This window comes from Lynx rufus, unplaced genomic scaffold (genome assembly GCF_022079265.1).
Source record: "Lynx rufus isolate CCGP_SWC_20201006 ecotype Redwood Valley unplaced genomic scaffold, mLynRuf1.p SCAF_51, whole genome shotgun sequence".
Taxonomy (NCBI): domain Eukaryota; kingdom Metazoa; phylum Chordata; class Mammalia; order Carnivora; family Felidae; genus Lynx; species Lynx rufus.
Genome location: NW_025814869.1, coordinates 837,793 through 856,300, shown reverse-complemented (window position 1 = coordinate 856,300; position 18,508 = coordinate 837,793). Strand labels below are relative to the sequence as shown.

At 43.0% G+C, this 18,508-nt stretch overlaps 1 protein-coding gene across 5 annotated transcripts in view; it reads left to right on the top strand.

The window, feature by feature from the left end:
* The first annotated feature begins 1,681 nt into the window (after window positions 1-1,681).
* LOC124527573 (gamma-taxilin-like) overlaps window positions 1,682-18,508 on the top strand; it is a 66,166-nt gene continuing 49,339 nt past the window's right edge. For 3 of the 5 annotated variants that reach the window (XM_047100667.1, XM_047100668.1, XM_047100665.1), the window contains exons 1-2: window positions 1,682-1,801; window positions 16,839-17,142. In XM_047100667.1, coding sequence (XP_046956623.1) covers window positions 16,854-17,142 — 289 coding nt within the window. In that variant the 5' untranslated portion in view covers window positions 1,682-1,801; window positions 16,839-16,853. The remainder of the gene's footprint in view (window positions 1,802-16,838; window positions 17,143-18,508) is intronic. The other 2 variants (XM_047100666.1, XM_047100669.1) reach the window with 2 other exon arrangements.

Genomic DNA, 18,508 nt, shown 5'->3' with positions numbered 1-18,508 from the left:
TGGGCTTATATCCGGAATGTGTGCATAAGTCTTACATCTCCATGATAAAAGACAACGCAAATTTTAAAATGGCAAAAGATCTTAAGAGACCCTTCCTCCAGAAGGCCAGCCAATAAGCACAGGAAAAGATGATAAATATCATTAAACACGTGGAAGCACAAGTCAAAAGTATACCAGGGTACCACTGGATGTCTATAATCAAACGAATGAATACTAGGAAGATGTTGGCGAGAATGTGGATAAATATGTCGCTAGTGGGAACATAAAATTGCGCAGCTGCTGTGGAAAACACTTTTGTCACTTCCTTAATAAGTTAAACATATAACTACTATATAATCCAGCAATTTCACTCTTAAGTATACACCCAAAAGAACTGAAAACAGATGGTCACACAAATATTTGTACAGAAATGTTCATGGCAGCCCTATTCACAGTTGACAAAAATTGAAAACAATACAAATATTCATCCACAGATGAATGGATAGAGAATATGTGGTAAATCCAAGGAATATAATGAGCCCTAGAAAGAATGAAGAACTCATGGATACTACAATCTTGAAATCAAAAGAAATCAATTGCTAGGGTGAAGGGAAAATGTGAGGTGGTTGTTAGTGAGCACGGTGTGTGTGTGTAGTGTGTGTGTGTGTGTGTGTGTGTGTGAAGGTGACAAAAATATTTTGGATTTATATAGTAATGATCACACACCTTTATGGATATGATAAAAATTATCAATTGCATACTTAAAAATGGGAGAATTTGATGTAGTGAATTATACCTTTTTTAAAAAAGTCTTAATTCTTGGAGCTCTAATTGTATCAGATGGAAACATGTATCAAATGTATCAGGAACCCTCAGAGCAACATTTCATATTAACAACAACAAAGAAAAGCTATTCAGCAAACCAAGTTTATTGTAAATGTAATCAATGAAACAGATGATGGACACAGTAGAATTTATTCAGGAAATACTTAAAGGCCAACTATTTGCGGAGCTTTGTTCTGGAAGCCCGGGTTGGTCAGCAATCCCTCAACAAGACCAGAGCCCTATCTCCCAATAAGCTGTGACTGGTAAATGACAGTCAAAGTTCTGCTGGCAGGGCAGGCTCTGGGCAAGTGTTGGAGACCAGACAAATCATGAAAGCCAATAGTCTTCCACTTTTTGAGAAGTGTGAGGACACCTTAGGTTAATCCAACTAAAACACAAGTGTATGGCTGCTTTCACTCAACGCTGATCTATTGTCTATTACATTCCCAAACACTGGAATACCTCTTAAGTTCTTCGAATACCTTCCATAAGCAGGACCTTTTCCTCGGAAAACCACAAATCCCAGAAGGCTGCCTGCGCAGCCCAGTGGGCACGCTCACTTTTTCAGAGCCCCGAAGTACGCTGTGGGCTTGGGAGCTACAGCGACGCAGCTTGCTCGGAGGGCCACTTCCAGCTCGATCCGGAGTCTCTACCCCGGACTTGGCAACGCCTCACGGCCTTCACTGAAACTCTGGCCCCAAAGAGCGACAGCGTAGCCTTTAACATTCCCCATCCTGCCCGACTTCCTCCCCTCTAAGGACAACCTCCTCCGGTCACGTGAAATACCTCTCGTGCGTGACTGGTTGCCGAGGTACAGAACCTAAAAGCTACGGTTGGAAAGCTTCCGTGCTGCTGGTTAAATTGCTTGCACATTTTGGCTGCTTGCGTCAATCCTGCGCGACTCAGGTGAAACTGGTAGTGCTGAAAGAGGCACCCACCATCCTCAGTTAGGTCACTGGGGGAAATGCCTGGCTTGCCACCGACTACAAGGTAAAAGGTGAGGAAGAATACTGTTTTTTACGTGTTGGCTGTTAACGCTTGTTTGGTAACCTGTGCCACGAGACGAACATTTGGCTTTGTTTCCTCCCGGGCGATGACGGTGGGAGCGAGTGTGTGTTTTTACCTGTGTGTAGGACTAAATGGGGTGGGGAAGACCGCTAGGGCTTGGGGGCGCTTGGCTGAGAAGGAAGGGCAGGGGACGCAGCCCTGTCTGAAGGCCAGGTGCGGGTGAGCCAGGTGTGACAGCCACGTGCGAATGTCGCTGCGGGGGCCTTGGAGCCTGGTGATCTTGCTCCCAGTGCTCCCCGCGCTGGGCACCACAGTCGGGAGACGGGACTGAGGTCAATAGCTAGCCCTGGGACTTTGGTGGGTGCACAGAGTTGCTCTGGATGCGCCCTGGCAGAACTAGCGAGCTATTGCGTAGTTCGGTAATGGCGCGGAGGCGCTGGCTACGCTGCGTCTCCTTTTGCTGCTCTGCCTTTCCTTTCCGCCACCACACAGGCTGGTCCGTTGCTGTGAAGTAGCTGGTACGGGCGCGTGGTTCCTGGACCTTGGCTCTTGGCATCACCCGTTTGGCGACACGCGGGGGCAGCGATGCCGAGGTGATGCCAGAGGACTTCAGTCCGACACAATTGGGCAGGATCGTCGTGTAATAACTTGTGTTTCTAACTTACGTTTTTCTTCCTTTCTCTCTCTCTCTTTTTTTTTTTTTTTTTTCTTCTGTGCTTTGAGTGGCTTACCCCTGCCTGGCCTTTGCTGTCTCAATGTGGGACCCATTCTAGAAAATTTCCGTTATTTTACTTACGGCAAGGAGTTTTCACTCCCTGGATACAACAAAGTGGAGACCTCCTTAAGAATGGGAGAATCCACTAGTTCTGCGATCGGTTTGTAGAATTGGGGAACGGTCACGCAACGCATGCGGACGCGCTCCTTAACAGTATGCTGTTTTCGCAGCCCTGTTGCCGAGAATTGCAGACGAGGGCTTTGGAAATCCCGTTTCTTTTCCCTTCACTTGAACATATTAAAACATTCACTCCTGTATGAAATCATGAAATAATATTTTTCTAACATGTTTAATGAATTTCAGAAGGTCAAGTTTATAATTGAGCAAAGTGTCAAGAACTAGCTTTTTGGGGTCTGTTTCCAATGTTAGGTATTTTCAGGTATCAGTACAATGGGTTACTAACTTCTCAGGGTCCACCCCCCCCCCGCCCCCCACCTTCTCACGGTCCACCCCCCCCCCCGCCCCCCACCTTCTCACTCTCCACACAAGAAAGATGTGCAGGAAAGATCCAGTATGTGCAGCACTGAAAGCGAAGTCGCAGATTCAACCTAGAAATTCAAAATTGTCACTTTGTGTGGCAGTGATTTTAGAGATCCTTCCCCCAGGGAGAAGTCTGATTAAAATTGTAACATAAGTTCTGCTTTATGCTCCTTCGGATGAGGATAGAAAGTGGTTGGATTAGGAACAAGGGCTTATTCAATTAGTATTTTAAATGACCAGATTAGAAAGGTTAAGGTAATGACCCTTTGTGTTAATAGCTGGACACGAATAGTCTGAAAATGATAGCGTCTCAGCTGATTCAGTTTTGTCTACCAACTGTGCAGTTCTCTGCTTATGCTTTTGTGGCCTGTTTTCTAGTTTTGACTTCTCGTTTAACTGGGATTGAAACGTTAACAGGGTAAGGTATTCATTTTGAATTTCTTCTCTTTCTTTTTTCCTTTCTTTCTTTCTTTCTCTCTTTCTTTTTCTTTTCTTTTCTTTTTTTTTTTTTTTTTTAATTTCAAGTTGGGTGAATATCTGCTATCTGCAGAAGTCACCTTTAGGTACATTCTTTAATTTTTAAATTTTCTCACTGACTTGGAAAAAAAAATACTTCTCAAGGTAAACCTCTTTTCCTCTTTTCTCCCCTATATTTTCAGGAAGCAGAAATAATGTGTAATTATTCGGTTATTTTTTAAATATTGGGGCAGTTAAAACCCAAGTGACTCCCTTGTTCCTCTGTTAAGACGATGGCTTTGATTGGGTTCTGTTATTACAGAATTACCTGTTTTTCCCTTGTTGTGTTTATTAGTGCTTATATATTTTGCGGTTCTGTTAGATGTATGTAAAGTTGTAATTGTTAATTTTTGTGGATTGACATTTTTGTCAAAATATGATGCTTTTGCCTTTTGTAACAAGTTTTGCCTTAAAGCCGATTCTCATTTTAGCATTGCCCCTCTACCTTTCCTTTAGTTACTGCTTTTATGAAGTATCCTTTCCCCATGCTTTCATTTTCATACTGTTTGTGTCCTTGTATCTGAGTCTATTGTAGAAAACGGTTAGTTGGACTATTCATGTTTAAAATCCATGTGTCGTACTTGGCCCCTTAATTAGAGTTTACTCCATTTACGTTGAACGGAATTACTAACCGGGATGAATTTACTTCTGCTAATTTTTTATTTGTTTGGTATGAGTCTTTTTTTCCTTCTGTTACTGCCTTTTCTTCTGTGTTTGTGTTTTTTTGTAGTGTAGAATTTTTTTTCCTCATTTCTTTTTGTGTATATTGGTCACTTTTATAGTTGTTTTCTGGGTATTACAATTGGCCCCTTCAGTTTATAACAAATGAATTTGACTTACTACCAACTTTGTTTCAGTAGTATACTGAAAGTCTGTTCATATACAGTTTTGCCATCTTCTTTGTTGTACTGTCTTAGATTAATTACATCTTTATAGGTGAAATGTTTTTATTTTTGTTTGTAGTTTGTCTTTTAATCACCTAGGGAAAAAAGGAAGTTAGGAACAAAAATACAGTAATACTGGCTTTTGTGTTTATCTTATGTAGGTACCTTTAGTAGTTTATTGTTTTGTATGGCTTTGAGTTGATGAGTAGTATCCTTTCATTTCTGTCTCATTTTCAAATGTCTCAAATCTGATCTTCGTTTTCATTTTTTGTAGTGTGGGTCTGGTAATAAAGTATTTTCTCCTCCTCTTTTGCTTTGAATTTATTATTTTATTTCCTTTTATTGAAGTGTGGTTGATGTACAATATTATATTATTTTCAGGCATACAGCATACTGATTCAACATATTAATACATTATGAAATGACCGACAAACACAGTTACTCCACTTACCATTTGTCACCATCCCCCCAGCTTTTGTTTGTCTGGAGATGTTTAATGCCCTCTTTTGTTTTGAAGGACAGACCTTGAATTTATCGTATCTTAAGTTTGTTGAGCTCCTTGTATGTGTAGATTAATAGTTTTTATCAGATACGAGAAATTTTTTCACTTTTAAGATTGTCTCTTAGTGGCTGTTATTTTCGTCAAATATTTTTTTCTGCTCTTCTGTATTCACTTCCTCTTTAACTCCCATCACGTGTATGCTGGTATGCCTACAGGTCTCTTAAGCATGTTGATTCTTTTCATTCTTCTTTCTCACGCTTTTTCATACAGTTTCTCACACTGTACCGTTTCAGTTGACCTGACTTCCAGTTTACTGATTTTACTGCCTGCTAAAAACTCTGCTGTTGAATCTCTTTTTCATGAGTTTTTCATTTCAGTTACTGTACTTTTTGGGTCTGGAATTTCTGTTTGTGGTTCTTTTTTTGACTTTTATTTACTGATGCTGTTGTTTTGTACACACATTGTTTTCCCAATTTAGCACTTTGTCCATATAAATTTTATTTTATTTTTTTATGTTTATTTTTGAGAGAGAGAGAGAGAGAGAGAGAGAGAGAGAGAGAGAGAGAGAGAGACAGACCATGAGCAGGGGAGAGGCAGAGAGAAGGAGACTCAGAATCTGAAGCACGCTCCAGACACGGAGGAGTCAGCCCAGAACCTGACGCGGGGCTTGAACCCATGACCTGAGTTCATGACCTGAGCTGAAGCTGGCCGCTCGACTGACTGAGCCACCCAAGCACCCCATACATTTTATTATTTTTAAAACTTTCTCAGTAACATATTTACACCAGCAGGTAGTTCAAAACATGCATGTAATTAGTTCAACACCAAGGTTTCCTAAGGGACATTTTCTGTTACTTTGTTTTATTCCTGTGATTTGCCCATAGTTCCGTGTTTCTTTGCACACATTATAATTTTTTTTGTTGGCAACTAAATGTGGCGAATGTTGCTATCAAACAAAAACAAATTCTGATTTGGTAAGAAGACACCTTATTTAAAGAGACCGGTGCAATATGGAGAACATTCTGATTGTAGCAATCTGAAAGTATCTCAGTCAGAGAGTGGTTTTTCTTTTATTGGGAGGGTAAGCAAGATTAGTAAAAACTTTTTCAGGGGAAATGAGCAAGCAAAGAAAGTGAGCATATGGCATGATGGGCTGTGTGTCTCAGCTCTTACTTGGGGTGACTTCTTAATAGGGGGGAATAATCTGTGTTTTAGTGCTTACTCATGGGTAAGCCTGAAATTAGGGGTCTGTGGAATGGAAAGAAGGTTGACTAAACTTTGGTCAAGAGAAGGCAGTGAGTAAGAAATGTGCAGTTGTGAGTACTGAACTGTGGATACCAGAATCTTTCCCCCACTAGCTAGGGTTCTTGCTGCTTGTGATGGATTATAGTTGTTTGTTCAGTTAACTTTTTATGGTTTCTTTATGGACAGCTGTTTTGCGAAAATAATATATACTTTGTATGGTCTTGGAAGTCATCTGTTTTAGATAATGATATGAAAGATACTTCCTTGAAAGCTGGGAGTGACAAAAACAAAAACCAAACTCAGTCTTTACAAGTGGGTTTCATTTAGGGAACTCCGTTAACGCTTGGCTAGGCCATTTAAAACTTGCCTTAGCGCATACTTCCTCCTTGAACATAGCAGGATGTAAAACCTTAGGATCTTTAAGGTCTTTTCTGAGCATATCCTGCTCTTGCATATGTCTGGTCTTCTGGATTTCCCTGGTATACCTGGAGCGTTTTCTTTTTTTTTTTTTTTTTTTTTTTTTTTTTTTTTTTAAAGAACTTCTTTTCAACGTTTATTTATTTTTGGGACAGAGAGAGACAGAGCATGAACGGGGGAGGGGCAGAGAGAGAGGGAGACACAGAATCGGAAACAGGCTCCAGGCTCTGAGCCATCAGCCCAGAGCCTGACGCGGGGCTCGAACTCCCGGACCGCGAGATCGTGACCTGGCTGAAGTCGGACGCTTCACCGACTGCGCCACCCAGGCGCCCCCCTGGAGCGTTTTCAAAGCTCTGTTCCATCTATCTTTCTTCTCCAACCTTCTCATTTTTAGGTTGTTTGCCTTACCTGTTATTCTTAGCCCGGAATGGTGGCTGTGGCTGTTACTACCACTTTGGCACTCGGAGGCTATACCAGCCCAAGGGAGTTCGTTTTGAGAGTAGCAAAATAAAGGCTCCTTTGGAGCCACTGTATGGGTCAAAACCCATCATCAGTGCTCTTAAGAACAAGGTTTCTATTAGCCACTCTGCCACCAGCAAACCACACCAGGAATGCTAGCCGCTTTCAAGCTGTGGTTAGTGTATGTTAGGCAGGTAATTATAAAGTCACTCTGTCCTCTTACAGATATGCAGTAGCTGCTTTCTTCGTTTAGCCCTCCCCTGGTGGTTGTGTTGATTATATTCCAGACTTCTAAAAAAAAAAAAAGTGAATTTGGACAGTTTTGGGGAGCTTAATCGTTGCCTTAGTGTAGGAATGGGTTTATGGAAAACCTGCCTCATTATTTTCAGTCATGTCCCTCCCTCCTGCATAAGCTTAAGTTTGTAAAGCAGTGGTATCCAGATAACACACTTAGTTAATGTTTTGTTTTGTTTTTTTTAACTTGGTTAGGTGAAATAGCTCCTAATGAATTATCTGTAGTTAGTATACAGTTGTGATTGTCTAGAGTTATCTGTAGACTATCTAGAATTGATACATAATTGTATAATTGATAGTGCAAATGACAGACCTTGCTTCAGGGACGCTTGTTGTTTATGTAAAGTAGAGTTTAAAGTAATGTCCCAAATAAATTCCTTCTCCTCCTTTTTCTTCTTACCTCTCCTTTTCCCCATGGTCCCAATATGATTATAAGTAACTTTCAGATAATCAGATGGGTGTGACTGTATTTAAAACATCTAAAGCATATACCAATTTAATGTTAGTATTCAGCAGCACTCAAGAGAGTAGATATAGATACTAGGTGACCTTTAGTATCCATTCAGACCCAGAGATTATAGTTTTGTGGTTTTATCCATGTCCTAGTTGAATTTATGTTGGCAGTTACGACTGTGTAAATTCTGCTCTTTGATGGAAAAGATTTACCAGATAACCAATGTGGTCTCCCTGTGCTACCACAATACTTTTGTTAATGTTTATGGTCTTGGGAATTGATTTTAATTCTGTTTCCAGAATGCCCCTCCCGTCTTCGCACTTTCCACCGCTTAACCTGCTGTAAGCAATAGTTACTTGTTATGATGACATTTTTTTCTACTTCTATAAGGTAGACTGGTGTGGTGGGGAATAATAGCTTCTAGAATTTATGCCATAGAACATCATTTCTTCTTTAAGAAATGTTGTTGTGTTAACATGTGGTAAGAGAAAAAAATTTCTGAAACCTGTGGGTATATTATCCTGCAGAAGGAACTTCCCGCTTACGATTAAGTGGTGTGCTGAGATGGGGAGATTGTTCTGGATTATTTGGGTAGGTGGGCTCAGTGTAAACACAAGCACCCTTATAATAGGAAAACAGGAGTGTGAGACTCAGAGAAGGAGATGTGGGCAGGTATCAGAGAGAGATCTGAAGAATCTGCTGCAGACTTTGAAGGTGGAGAAAGGAGTGGTCTCTAGAACTTGGAAAAGGTGTGAAAACAATCTCCTTGAGAGCCTCGAGAAGGAGGCCTGAGAGCTTCTGATCTTCGTAACTGTAAGATGATAAATGTGAATTTTTAATGCATTAGGTTGATAGTAACTTGTTAACAACAGTATTAAGAAGCTAACATAGCATGCATCTTACAGAATTCCTCATTCACAAATTATTACAGTAGTTCCGCTGTGGGCCAGCAGTTTATATGCATCATAGCAAATTTTCTCACAACTCTATAAGGTAGGTACTGTCCATCCAGTTTACAGATGAGGTAACAAGTGTTTAGCTCTCACCATGGCTGCACAGGACGTGGTAAGTGATATGTTAAAATACTGGGCTCATGGGGCGCCTGGGTAGCGCAGTCGGTTAAGCGTCCGACTTCAGCCAGGTCACGATCTCGCGGTCCGTGAGTTTGAGTTCGAGCCCCGCATCAGGCTCTGGGCTGATGGCTCAGAGCCTGGAGACTGTTTCCGATTCTGTGTCTCCCTCTCTCTCTGCCCCTCCCCCGTTCATGCTCTGTCTCTCTCTGTCCCAAAAATAAATAAACGTTGAAAAAAAAAAATTAAAAAAAAAAATAAAATACTGGGCTCTTTTGGCTCTAAGACCATTATCGGTTCCATATGTCTCATGCTCTCTCTTATTAGCACAATCCTCAGTTGTTAAGGGTATAAAGGGCAAAATCTTCTTGCTGAGTGTGAGCAAATATTGGTGGCAAGTAAATGAGTAATAGTTTTACTAAATGAAAATAAATTTAATTAAGGGTAGGATGTGATTAGGAAGTGTCAAGAAATCTCGTGAGATCTAGAGACCAGGTGGATTGTGAACCGTCTAGGCTTCATACCTGTGGTTTCACTCATTTGAGCCCCACCTGGACGTTAGATACAGACTTGGAGGTATGGGTGCACTGGAATTCTCGGAAAAAGCACCTCAAAGTGTAACTTAGGTAAGTTACAGGTTGACCATTGCTTAAAGTGTGAAGTAGAGAGACCCATTTTTAAGTTCTGTTGAAGAAAGTCCACAATTGTGTGTTTAACAAACGCTAAAGTGGTCTGGGAAAGTAGGACAAATAAAAAAAGCATTGATGTTTCAAAATGGCATGATGATTGGTCCACATGGAGCTGGAGAAAGGTGGCTTCGGCAAATTGGGACACAGATGATGCACTTAGCTAACCCATAAAAGTAGAGGACCATCTTATATTTTAGGACTGTCTGGCTTTAAAGATGCTAGTTGTGTGACTCAGCCCCTGCCACTCTGCAAAATAGGTCAGGTCCAAGCATATTTCAGTGGACATTAAAATCTTTGGATTCCTGATTATTTTGGCTGCCAGTATCAATACAGATTTGTACCTGCATCTCTCAGAGTACAAATAGTCATTGATATATAGTTAGAGCTAGATGTGGTTTTTAGCTCATCGTAGTTTTATAGACAAAACAGCCACAGGTATGAAATCTGAAGTATATAACCCTCTGTGATTGTTTTAAAAGGCAAAGTACTTAGTCTAATATACTATCATTTTAGAATTCGTCTATAAGGAATCTACTAGTATGTATACTACAAGCCTGGAGATTATAAAACTAGAAACTCTATAAGACCCTTTTCATAACAGACCGTTTGCCAAACTATTTTGGTCAATTTTGGCTTCTTCCGTGCTGCAGAAAATTAGATTTCTTCATCCCTATATTTAGCACTTATATTTCTTCTCCCAGATGCTTTGCCTGCCAGCAGGGAGTATTTGTAGTAACTCCTACTAAGTTATTTTGTCCATATATTATTGCCTACCAGAGCTCAATTACCACTTTCAGAAGAACTTACTCTTCAGAATGTGATAGGTCATAATGATAATTCATTTTTATTTGTCCATATCTTTGGTTCTTGTACATGGACAGACTTGTTAAAATTGCTCATCACCGAGACTGTTCATTATACCCGCCTGTAAAGGATTTCTGAGTATTAAATGAGGGATTATATCACCGTTCCAGATGGTTTAATCAGAGCAGTGAAGAAGAGCAAGGGGAAATGCTTAGGATTCATTTTTCCTCACCTCCTATTTGGATTATCCTGGCTTGGTAATGCCAGTCACTTAAAAAATAAATATAACTTACTTGTGAGTTATAGTTGACCAAGAAGGAAGTGGTTGGTCCTGTTGTCCCACGTAGTGCCAGGGCATTTTCCCTAAAATTGGATTTGCCAGATCATTTGTAAGGTACAAATTCTTCTTAGATTATGTTTTTATTCCTGCCATCTTCTTGCGTGTGTGTCCTTATTTACACCTGAGGGCGGCAGTTCTTAATTTCTCAGGCCTAAGAAGTTATCTAAATGTTACTTCATTTTATTCTTAAAACTCCTTAAAAAGCACCAAGGACTCCACAGTTTGGAGTCTACAGTGCTACCAAAAAATTTTAACGGGTCCTGTGAAAACCCAATGCTGTATTTCATGGTTCAGATGGATCCTATACCTTTCAGTCATCTTGTAATGCATTGTCCTGTGGAAAATACTGAATTCACTGACTTACGTTCTTCTTCCAAATGTTGTTATCCAACATTAGGCAATCATACTTGCTGATATCATTATCACTCTCAGCAGAAAAGCCATTGTGTACTGGGAAGCTGCTGGAGTCATGGTGACTGACTGAAATTATCCAAAATTCTGATTTTCATTTGAAAGTTTGAAGTTTTCCCATTGCAACAAATTCTGTTGTTTATCCTGACGGGCTTATTTCATTCATTTTCTAGAAAATATCGGGCAGATACCCAAATCTGAAAACTCATGGTAACTAGAAACTGTGGAGGGCCAGAGATTTTACTTTACTTGCAAACTGATAACTTGGCAGTATTTTATGAATACGGGGAGAAACCTCGAGACAAAAGAAGAGTTTTTTACAATTGCATTTACCTGAGGGCCCTCAGGCACGCACCTGTCTCCTGAGCCTGGTGGTGTAAAGAGAAGCAGATGATGTTTGCATTTCAGAAGAGTAATGCTAAGTTTAGGGGATCTGACTCGTTAATAATGGGCGGTGTGGTAGGAGGAACAGTGCCTGCTCAAGGACGCCCATGTCTTCAGCAGGACTCATGAATGACCTCATTGTCCAGAGGGACTTGGCAAAGATGCGGCGGCATAGATTAGGATATTGAGGGAGTCTTCGGATGGGCCCCGTGAAACTGCAAGGATCCTTGCAAAGGAAAGACGGGGAGAGGAGTCGGTGGCGAGGTGGCGGGGGGGGGGGGGGGGGGGGGGGAGGAGGGGCTTATGCATGAGGCTTAACTTGCTAGTACTGGCTTTGAAGATGCAAAAAAGGGCCAGGAGCCAAAGAACACAGGTAGCCCCCAGAAAAGACAAGGGAATGGATTCTCCCACAGAGCCTCAAGAAGGGATATAATAAATGAGCCACTGAGTTTGTGGCCCTTTGTTACAGCAGCAACTGGAAACATAGGCAGTAAGCAAATCTGCCCATTGCTTTAGAAGTAAATGCCATTTTTATTTTTTTCCCCAGGGCATCCTTGAAAAGATAGTCTGAAACAAAGACAGGAGGTGTGTCGTGTCTCTGCCCACAAGAGAGGCAGAAACGCTGTCATAGGTTCTGGTGAATCTTCTGTTGGGTGCCCATTGGCCACACTTGTTCAGTCTGACCAGCATAGCCCAGGACCAGATTTTTCCAGTCTATCTCATAGGATACTATCAACAGGACTCCAAGCATGAGGAAGAGCCCAAGTGGCAGGATTAACTTCAACCCTGCCCTGCTGTAACTGGCTGAGGAAGTCTCATAGACCATCAGAAAGCCAGATGGCTTTCTTCCGTGTTGACCCGGCCCGGTGTTGACCTTTCCACTGGCCTGAGGCATGGCAAGATACACTCACAAGTGGTGCGCAAGAAAGAGGTCTAGGGCAACTTTGTCATCATTAATAACTCTGGCCAGGGAGTTGAGACTCCCTTGAAGCCATTCGTTGATCATTTCAACTAACTTTGTGGACAGATTTCAGACTACCTTTGGTTCGTGGATGACTTCCATTGTGGGGATAAAACTACCTGCGCTGTGGGCATAAACCCACCTACGTGTGGAGTTAGTTGTTCTCGGGTGGGTTCCTGCAAGGAACCAAAGCTAGCGTCATTTTGGAGAGCACTTCCCAGTTGTCTGAGGGCTACATGAGTGCTAGTGGTATTTAAACACTTCAACACTTGATGATCTGTTATGACTCAAACACTTGGTGATCCATTATGACCACCGCTAAGACAGACGACGCTTGAGGGACACAAATTAGTGCACAACTTCCATGAAAGACGAGGTACACGTGGTACCTTTGGAAAGAAAGTGTTGTTTATGATTTTGGAGCTTCCCAGGGAGGACTTCACTCAGTGTCCCCAAGTGGCACAAGTTCAGAGTGCTTGACAGCATAACTCCCTAGAGAGCTGGTGAGTCTTAGAGTTTGCAGTTAAGTAATTGAATTATATCCCCTTTTTGGATGGCCTGCCTGAGGCCAGTCCATCCAGTTTGTCCTTCTGTCCGTGACATCGGGAGGATGGCATTTTTCTGCCCCTGGAATGAGCTGGTGATGCCTAAGAGGAATGAAGGCAGGGCAGACACTCAGTGAGGTACACATGTATTTCACTTGGGAGATGCAGGTTCGGGGACATCCCCTGCTAGCTACATCCATTTAAATTGCAGTCAAATTGTCATGAGCTGTCTGGCTGGAAGGCACATTCAGCAGTGTGTCCAGTCCAAGGAGCTTTTCCCTCCCCCCCCCACCACCACCCCCCCACCCCCAGCACCCCTTCGCCTAACCCGTTACTGCCTCAATGCGTACATTTTGGTAACTGCCGCAAAAATATCTCCGGTATTTCCAGGAGATACATCTTTACCTTTTGTCCAGTCATCCCCTACTTGTGGCAGTCCTTTTGTCCAGAAAGGTTAGGTACTTCAGGGCTGAGGTAAGTTGTATAAGCGGCACAGAGATGCGTTCTCTCCTGTTTGACCGGTGTGGACTATCATCCTAGGGATATCCCTTGGGCATTGTACTCAACAACCCGCCATCATCCTTGTGATCTAGGACCATGTCAGTCCCACAAGAGACTCCAGGTAGCTGATGCAACGTTTGAATCCTCGAGGCCCCATTTGGTACCTGGAGAGTGTTCCCCCTGGGTGACTCGGTTTTACTGTTGGGGGAATGAGACAAGCATCAGCCTAAGAATGCTGTGGTCAGGATTCTTTGAATTTCTTTTGCCGCATTGGCCCCGATGACGATGATGATGGTTACCCGGGAGGAGACAGAGGGGATGATCCCTTTCTGGGGGCAGCTGCATTCACTGGCCCAACTCGCATTTCCAAGGAGTGTAGATAAGGACAAGGTGGGGAGGTAATATTAGGAACCCAGCATGGAGCCCATTGTGGGGCTTGCACTCAGGACCCTGAGATGAAGAAGACCTGCGCTGAGACCAGGAGTTGGAGGCTTCGCGGACTGAGCTACCCTGGCACCTGTTGGGAATCTTGTTGAGATGGCTTGTGAGGGGCAGTCCTAACTCCCAGTAATACTACGTGCCTATGGATGATGGGGGAACATGGGTGGTACAAGGGGTACCTGGACTGTCGCTGCATTCTTAGTGGGTCTTTGATAAGAGGTGTGCCACTTTCAGATCACAGGTCATCTGTAGGAGGTGATCACAGGATCGATTAGGGCAAGGGCTTCGTTGCTGTGGTGAGAGTCAGCTGATCAGAGTGGAGTGGCAACCCCACAGCCTGGAAAGGAGGTAGCCGTGGGGTACCCGAGACCAGTAGCCCTGGCAATAGTTCAAAGGTCAGCGGTACTCAAACTTCCAGCAGGAGGTACACTCAGTGCCCTGTGTGCTGTGGCCTTCCCAATCAGGAGACAACTGGGTCAACTCTCAGCCTGTGTCACAAGCCTAGCATACAACGGTAACGTCTGCACCAGAAACAGAATGTTTTACTTTGTGCCCAGTCTACGATGGTGGTGTACATGTTGCCGTGATCCGTGCAGTGAGCGTAATTCGGCCTGTAGCAAAGGCGGCAGTCCCGGTGGTGCAGGCTTGATCCGCAGCCTGCTTTCACTCTCACCATGCGCATCTACGTGAATAACCCAGATGATTCATTTAGTGGGTTTGGTTCATTTCCCCATTTCGTGGTGCTAAAGAGGAAGGAGGTCCTTAATCTACCAGTCTGTCTTTTTTTTCTAAGTTGGAGACCAAACAGTGAGCCGTAACAAGTCTCATCGGGGAGAGATAAGGTATAGGCCAGAGCAGCAGAGCAGTAGGAGTTACCTTGAATTCACTCCACCTAACGCAGCAGCCAGGTCCATTCTTGGTTCTTCATAATTTGTGCTGAGGCAAAACAGCGAGCACAGCCAGCTGCGGCCATTCGGTTTCATTGTAACCAAGTCACCAGGTAAACTGGAGATTTGGAGAGGAAACAGGAATTCGGAGAGCCCCTCTGAATCCCACTGGGCCAGTGGCTTTGCTTTAGGCAACAGACCTCCAGAATGACAACAAACACTTCTTTGTGTAAAGTAGAGGTGGGACTTGGCTGACTAAGTCCTCGAGTCGGCCATTTCAGTTTGTTACATGAAACCTGTTGGGCTTTTCCTACATTGTTAGTCTTAAAAACTGAGTTCACCCACCCCGAAAGGAGACTATCAGGCCAGAGAGTCAGGAGAGCATCTTGGAATAAGAAGTCTTCAGCGTTTGCAGGAGCCCAGGGACAAGATAATTGGTGCTTTTCAAAAGGATACACCGGGTATGTGAGGTAGGGTAGGCTTGCCCATTGCTTGCCTTATCACAGAGACTTGTAACATAACGGCGTCATTCGGATTTGTGGACGCCAAAAGCACTTATTTGTGGGTCTCCCAAATGACAGAATCCCCACTGGCAGCATATTACACTTTATATCCGATGTATACATGTATTTGTAGAGTAATCTGAAGCATACATTCAGATTAGGGCAGCGCAGTAACGGTACGTTGAATAAGCCCATGGCTGATTGTCTCACTTCCTTGATCTGTGAAGTGTGCCCCAAATGCCATCAGTGGAACAGACTCAGATGGGGGCAGTGACTTCAGTAGCTGTTTCCAAACAGAGACGTAAAAGTTTGAGTCCCTCTATTGTCCACGGTACACCAGCATGCTGGGATGCATGCGGATGGCCTTTGGCTTCCATTGGGGGGTGGGGAATCCTTCCTCCCGACCCTAGCCATCCTCCTCCTTAAGGTGGCTAAAGTCAGGGTACACAGGAAGAAATCAGAGGGCACGAAGAGGGAGAGGGTGGCCCCACATCAGCACACAAGACATGTTTCCACTTGCTTGTGAACAGCGTAGCCAGGCTGTTGATAACTTTGCTTTCACACGTTAGCTTTCACTTGTACATGAAGGCCAGACGGATGCCAGAACTTTTAAAAAGCCTATATCATCATCTCATTTCCCAGTTTCTCTCTCCTCTAGCTTTTCTCTCTCTCTCGCTTCCTTTTTCCTGATTGTTGTTCCATGACACCCAGCCGCTGACGTTAATACTTGTGGCTGGGATGTTTGTATCCAGAGCATCCTGGGAAGCGACCTCAGTGTTGGGACAGCTCTCCCCAAAGTAAAACAGAGGCAAACTTACGTACACGGTTCTCAGAGACCTGCCAGAAAGGTTGACTGGGACCACGATCCTTTGAAAATAATGTCTGCGTTGTTCCCTGTGGCACTAAGAGTGTGGGCTGCTGCCTCCGTGGTCACTGTTGACGTGGGGTATAGGGAATGGTTGGTGGGAAGTTTAAAATCCCCCAGTGCTCTCTCCTGCTGCAAGACAGCTGCTTTTTCATTCGCTCAGCCTTCCGTTTGGGTTATAAGTTTTATTTTGTGTTTGTGTTGTAAGTTTTGAGAAGGTCCCAGAGTTCTGCAGAAGTTGATTCTGGTGGATTCTGCCAGCATGTTACTTGCTGGAGGGACAGAGCCTCGGGGTTTTCTATTCTACCATTATGGTAGTCCTTCCCAACTCTTTGCCTCCTTTGATTCTAAGCGGCATTGCTATTTTGTAAACAACTGTGAAAGGAGCGGGGGGGGGGGGGGGGGGAACTGTGAAATGATGATGGGCCCACTGATTGTACCACATACGAAAAGTACACAGTGTGTTTAGACATGAGCAACGTAGGATGGAAAACTGTATTCTTACGCACTGCATAGTTCCCCTTCCTTCATTACAATTGATTTAGCCCCTTCCATGGTCCTTTTAAAAAAATTTTTTCCCCCCTCTTCATTCTTTCTAGCTTGTGAGTGGCACAATGGATGAATCTAGAATTTGCAGGCTAGGGGTGAAAGCAGATAGATTGTGTGACTCTCAGTCGAACGATACTCTTCAGCACCAAGACTCAAATTGTGCTGGCGCAAGTAGCAGGCATTCCTTGCAAGAGGATGAAGACAGTAACTTGATAAGAAAGAACAGGAATTTGGTGAGCCCAGTGTACTGCACGCAAGAGTCAAGAATGGAGCCTCCTGGGCCAGATGGTGGAAAAGATCCTTCTGATGATCAGCAGGATTCACAGTGCAACAGGAACAAAGGAAGAACCTTAGGTAATAATTTCTGCTCAGTGCTTGGACATTTTCACATGCTACTCATTTTACCTAGCCTTTCTGCAGCACAGGTAATGACAGAACATAGTCTGTTTTAAGTCTGTCTTAAGATGTGGTTAGGTGAAAACACACCTCTGTTTTCTTGGAACAGGTTGGCAGTTATAATCAGGATGAGAATATGACGAGGTAGGAAGCCTGGTCATAGGAATCACATTATTTCTGTGCGAATAATCAAGAATTGTTTTTGGGGGGAAAAAGTTTGTGGCCTTTGGGCAGAAGTGCTGTTGTTTTGCCCTGCATTTAACTCTTTAAATGAATGGAGTGGAGTGGAGTGGAGTGGAGTGGAGTGGAGTGGAGTGGAGTGGAAATCTGACCAATAATTACTGCGAGAACTCTGTATCTGCTCAGTTTATTTAAAAGACTATTCACTAAAATTTGGAAACGGTATATGTTTTCTGTGGCTTAGAAAGCAGGCTAACAAGAATGCTTTTCAGGGTGTGTTTTCTCCCTCCTGCTCTGTTAGTTTGACAGGTTAGGGCTTAGAATGTGGTATGTTACATTTGAGGAATAAAATCTAAAACGCCTCCTTGGCCTTACGGGTTGCTTCTCAATTTTTAAAATTCCTACTGTACGTAACGTTTACGTGGTTTGATTTGCATGAGTTCTGTACCTGACTATAACTTGGAATTTTAAAAAAGTCCGCTTTTGAGCACCCTGTAGGACTTTAACATTACAGGAATATGAGAAGGATTTAAAATTCCTCGCCAACAAGACAGCTGTCTTCAGAACCCATCACTCCACCAGTGTGTGTAAATTATAGCTTCAGGTTAAAATTGTTAACTAGTTTTAAATGGTTACAGTTTAAAACCTTCATAAAATTAGAGTTTACGTGGACTGTTACTTCTTACACATTCGGTAATTGTATTCCCTCTGTATTTGTCCTTGAACAGACTGAGAAATGGTTTCACTACTAAAATTGTGTGTGCTATCATAGCAGAGTATTTTTTGAAGTCAGCCTGTTCCTCCTCCTCTTTCCCATGCATAGTTGTTTGTAATTTAAGTCATTAAATTTAAGACAACGATTAAAGTTGTCTTCAGATTTTTAAAATGAAACGTCCTACATACAAGAGGGAACAATTCAGAAAAGAAAAAGTTACCTACCCGCAGGGTACAGAATGAAGTGTATCACTTACTTTGAAGCACCCTTTGCTTGCCCCCACTTACCTCAGCTGCCGCTTCTCCCTGGCACCGTTATTCTTCTCTGTTTAAAAAAAAATTTTTTTTAATGTTTATTTATTTTTGACAGAGAGAGAGAGAGAGAGAGAGAGAGAGACAGAGAGACAGAGAGACAGAGCATGAGCAGGGG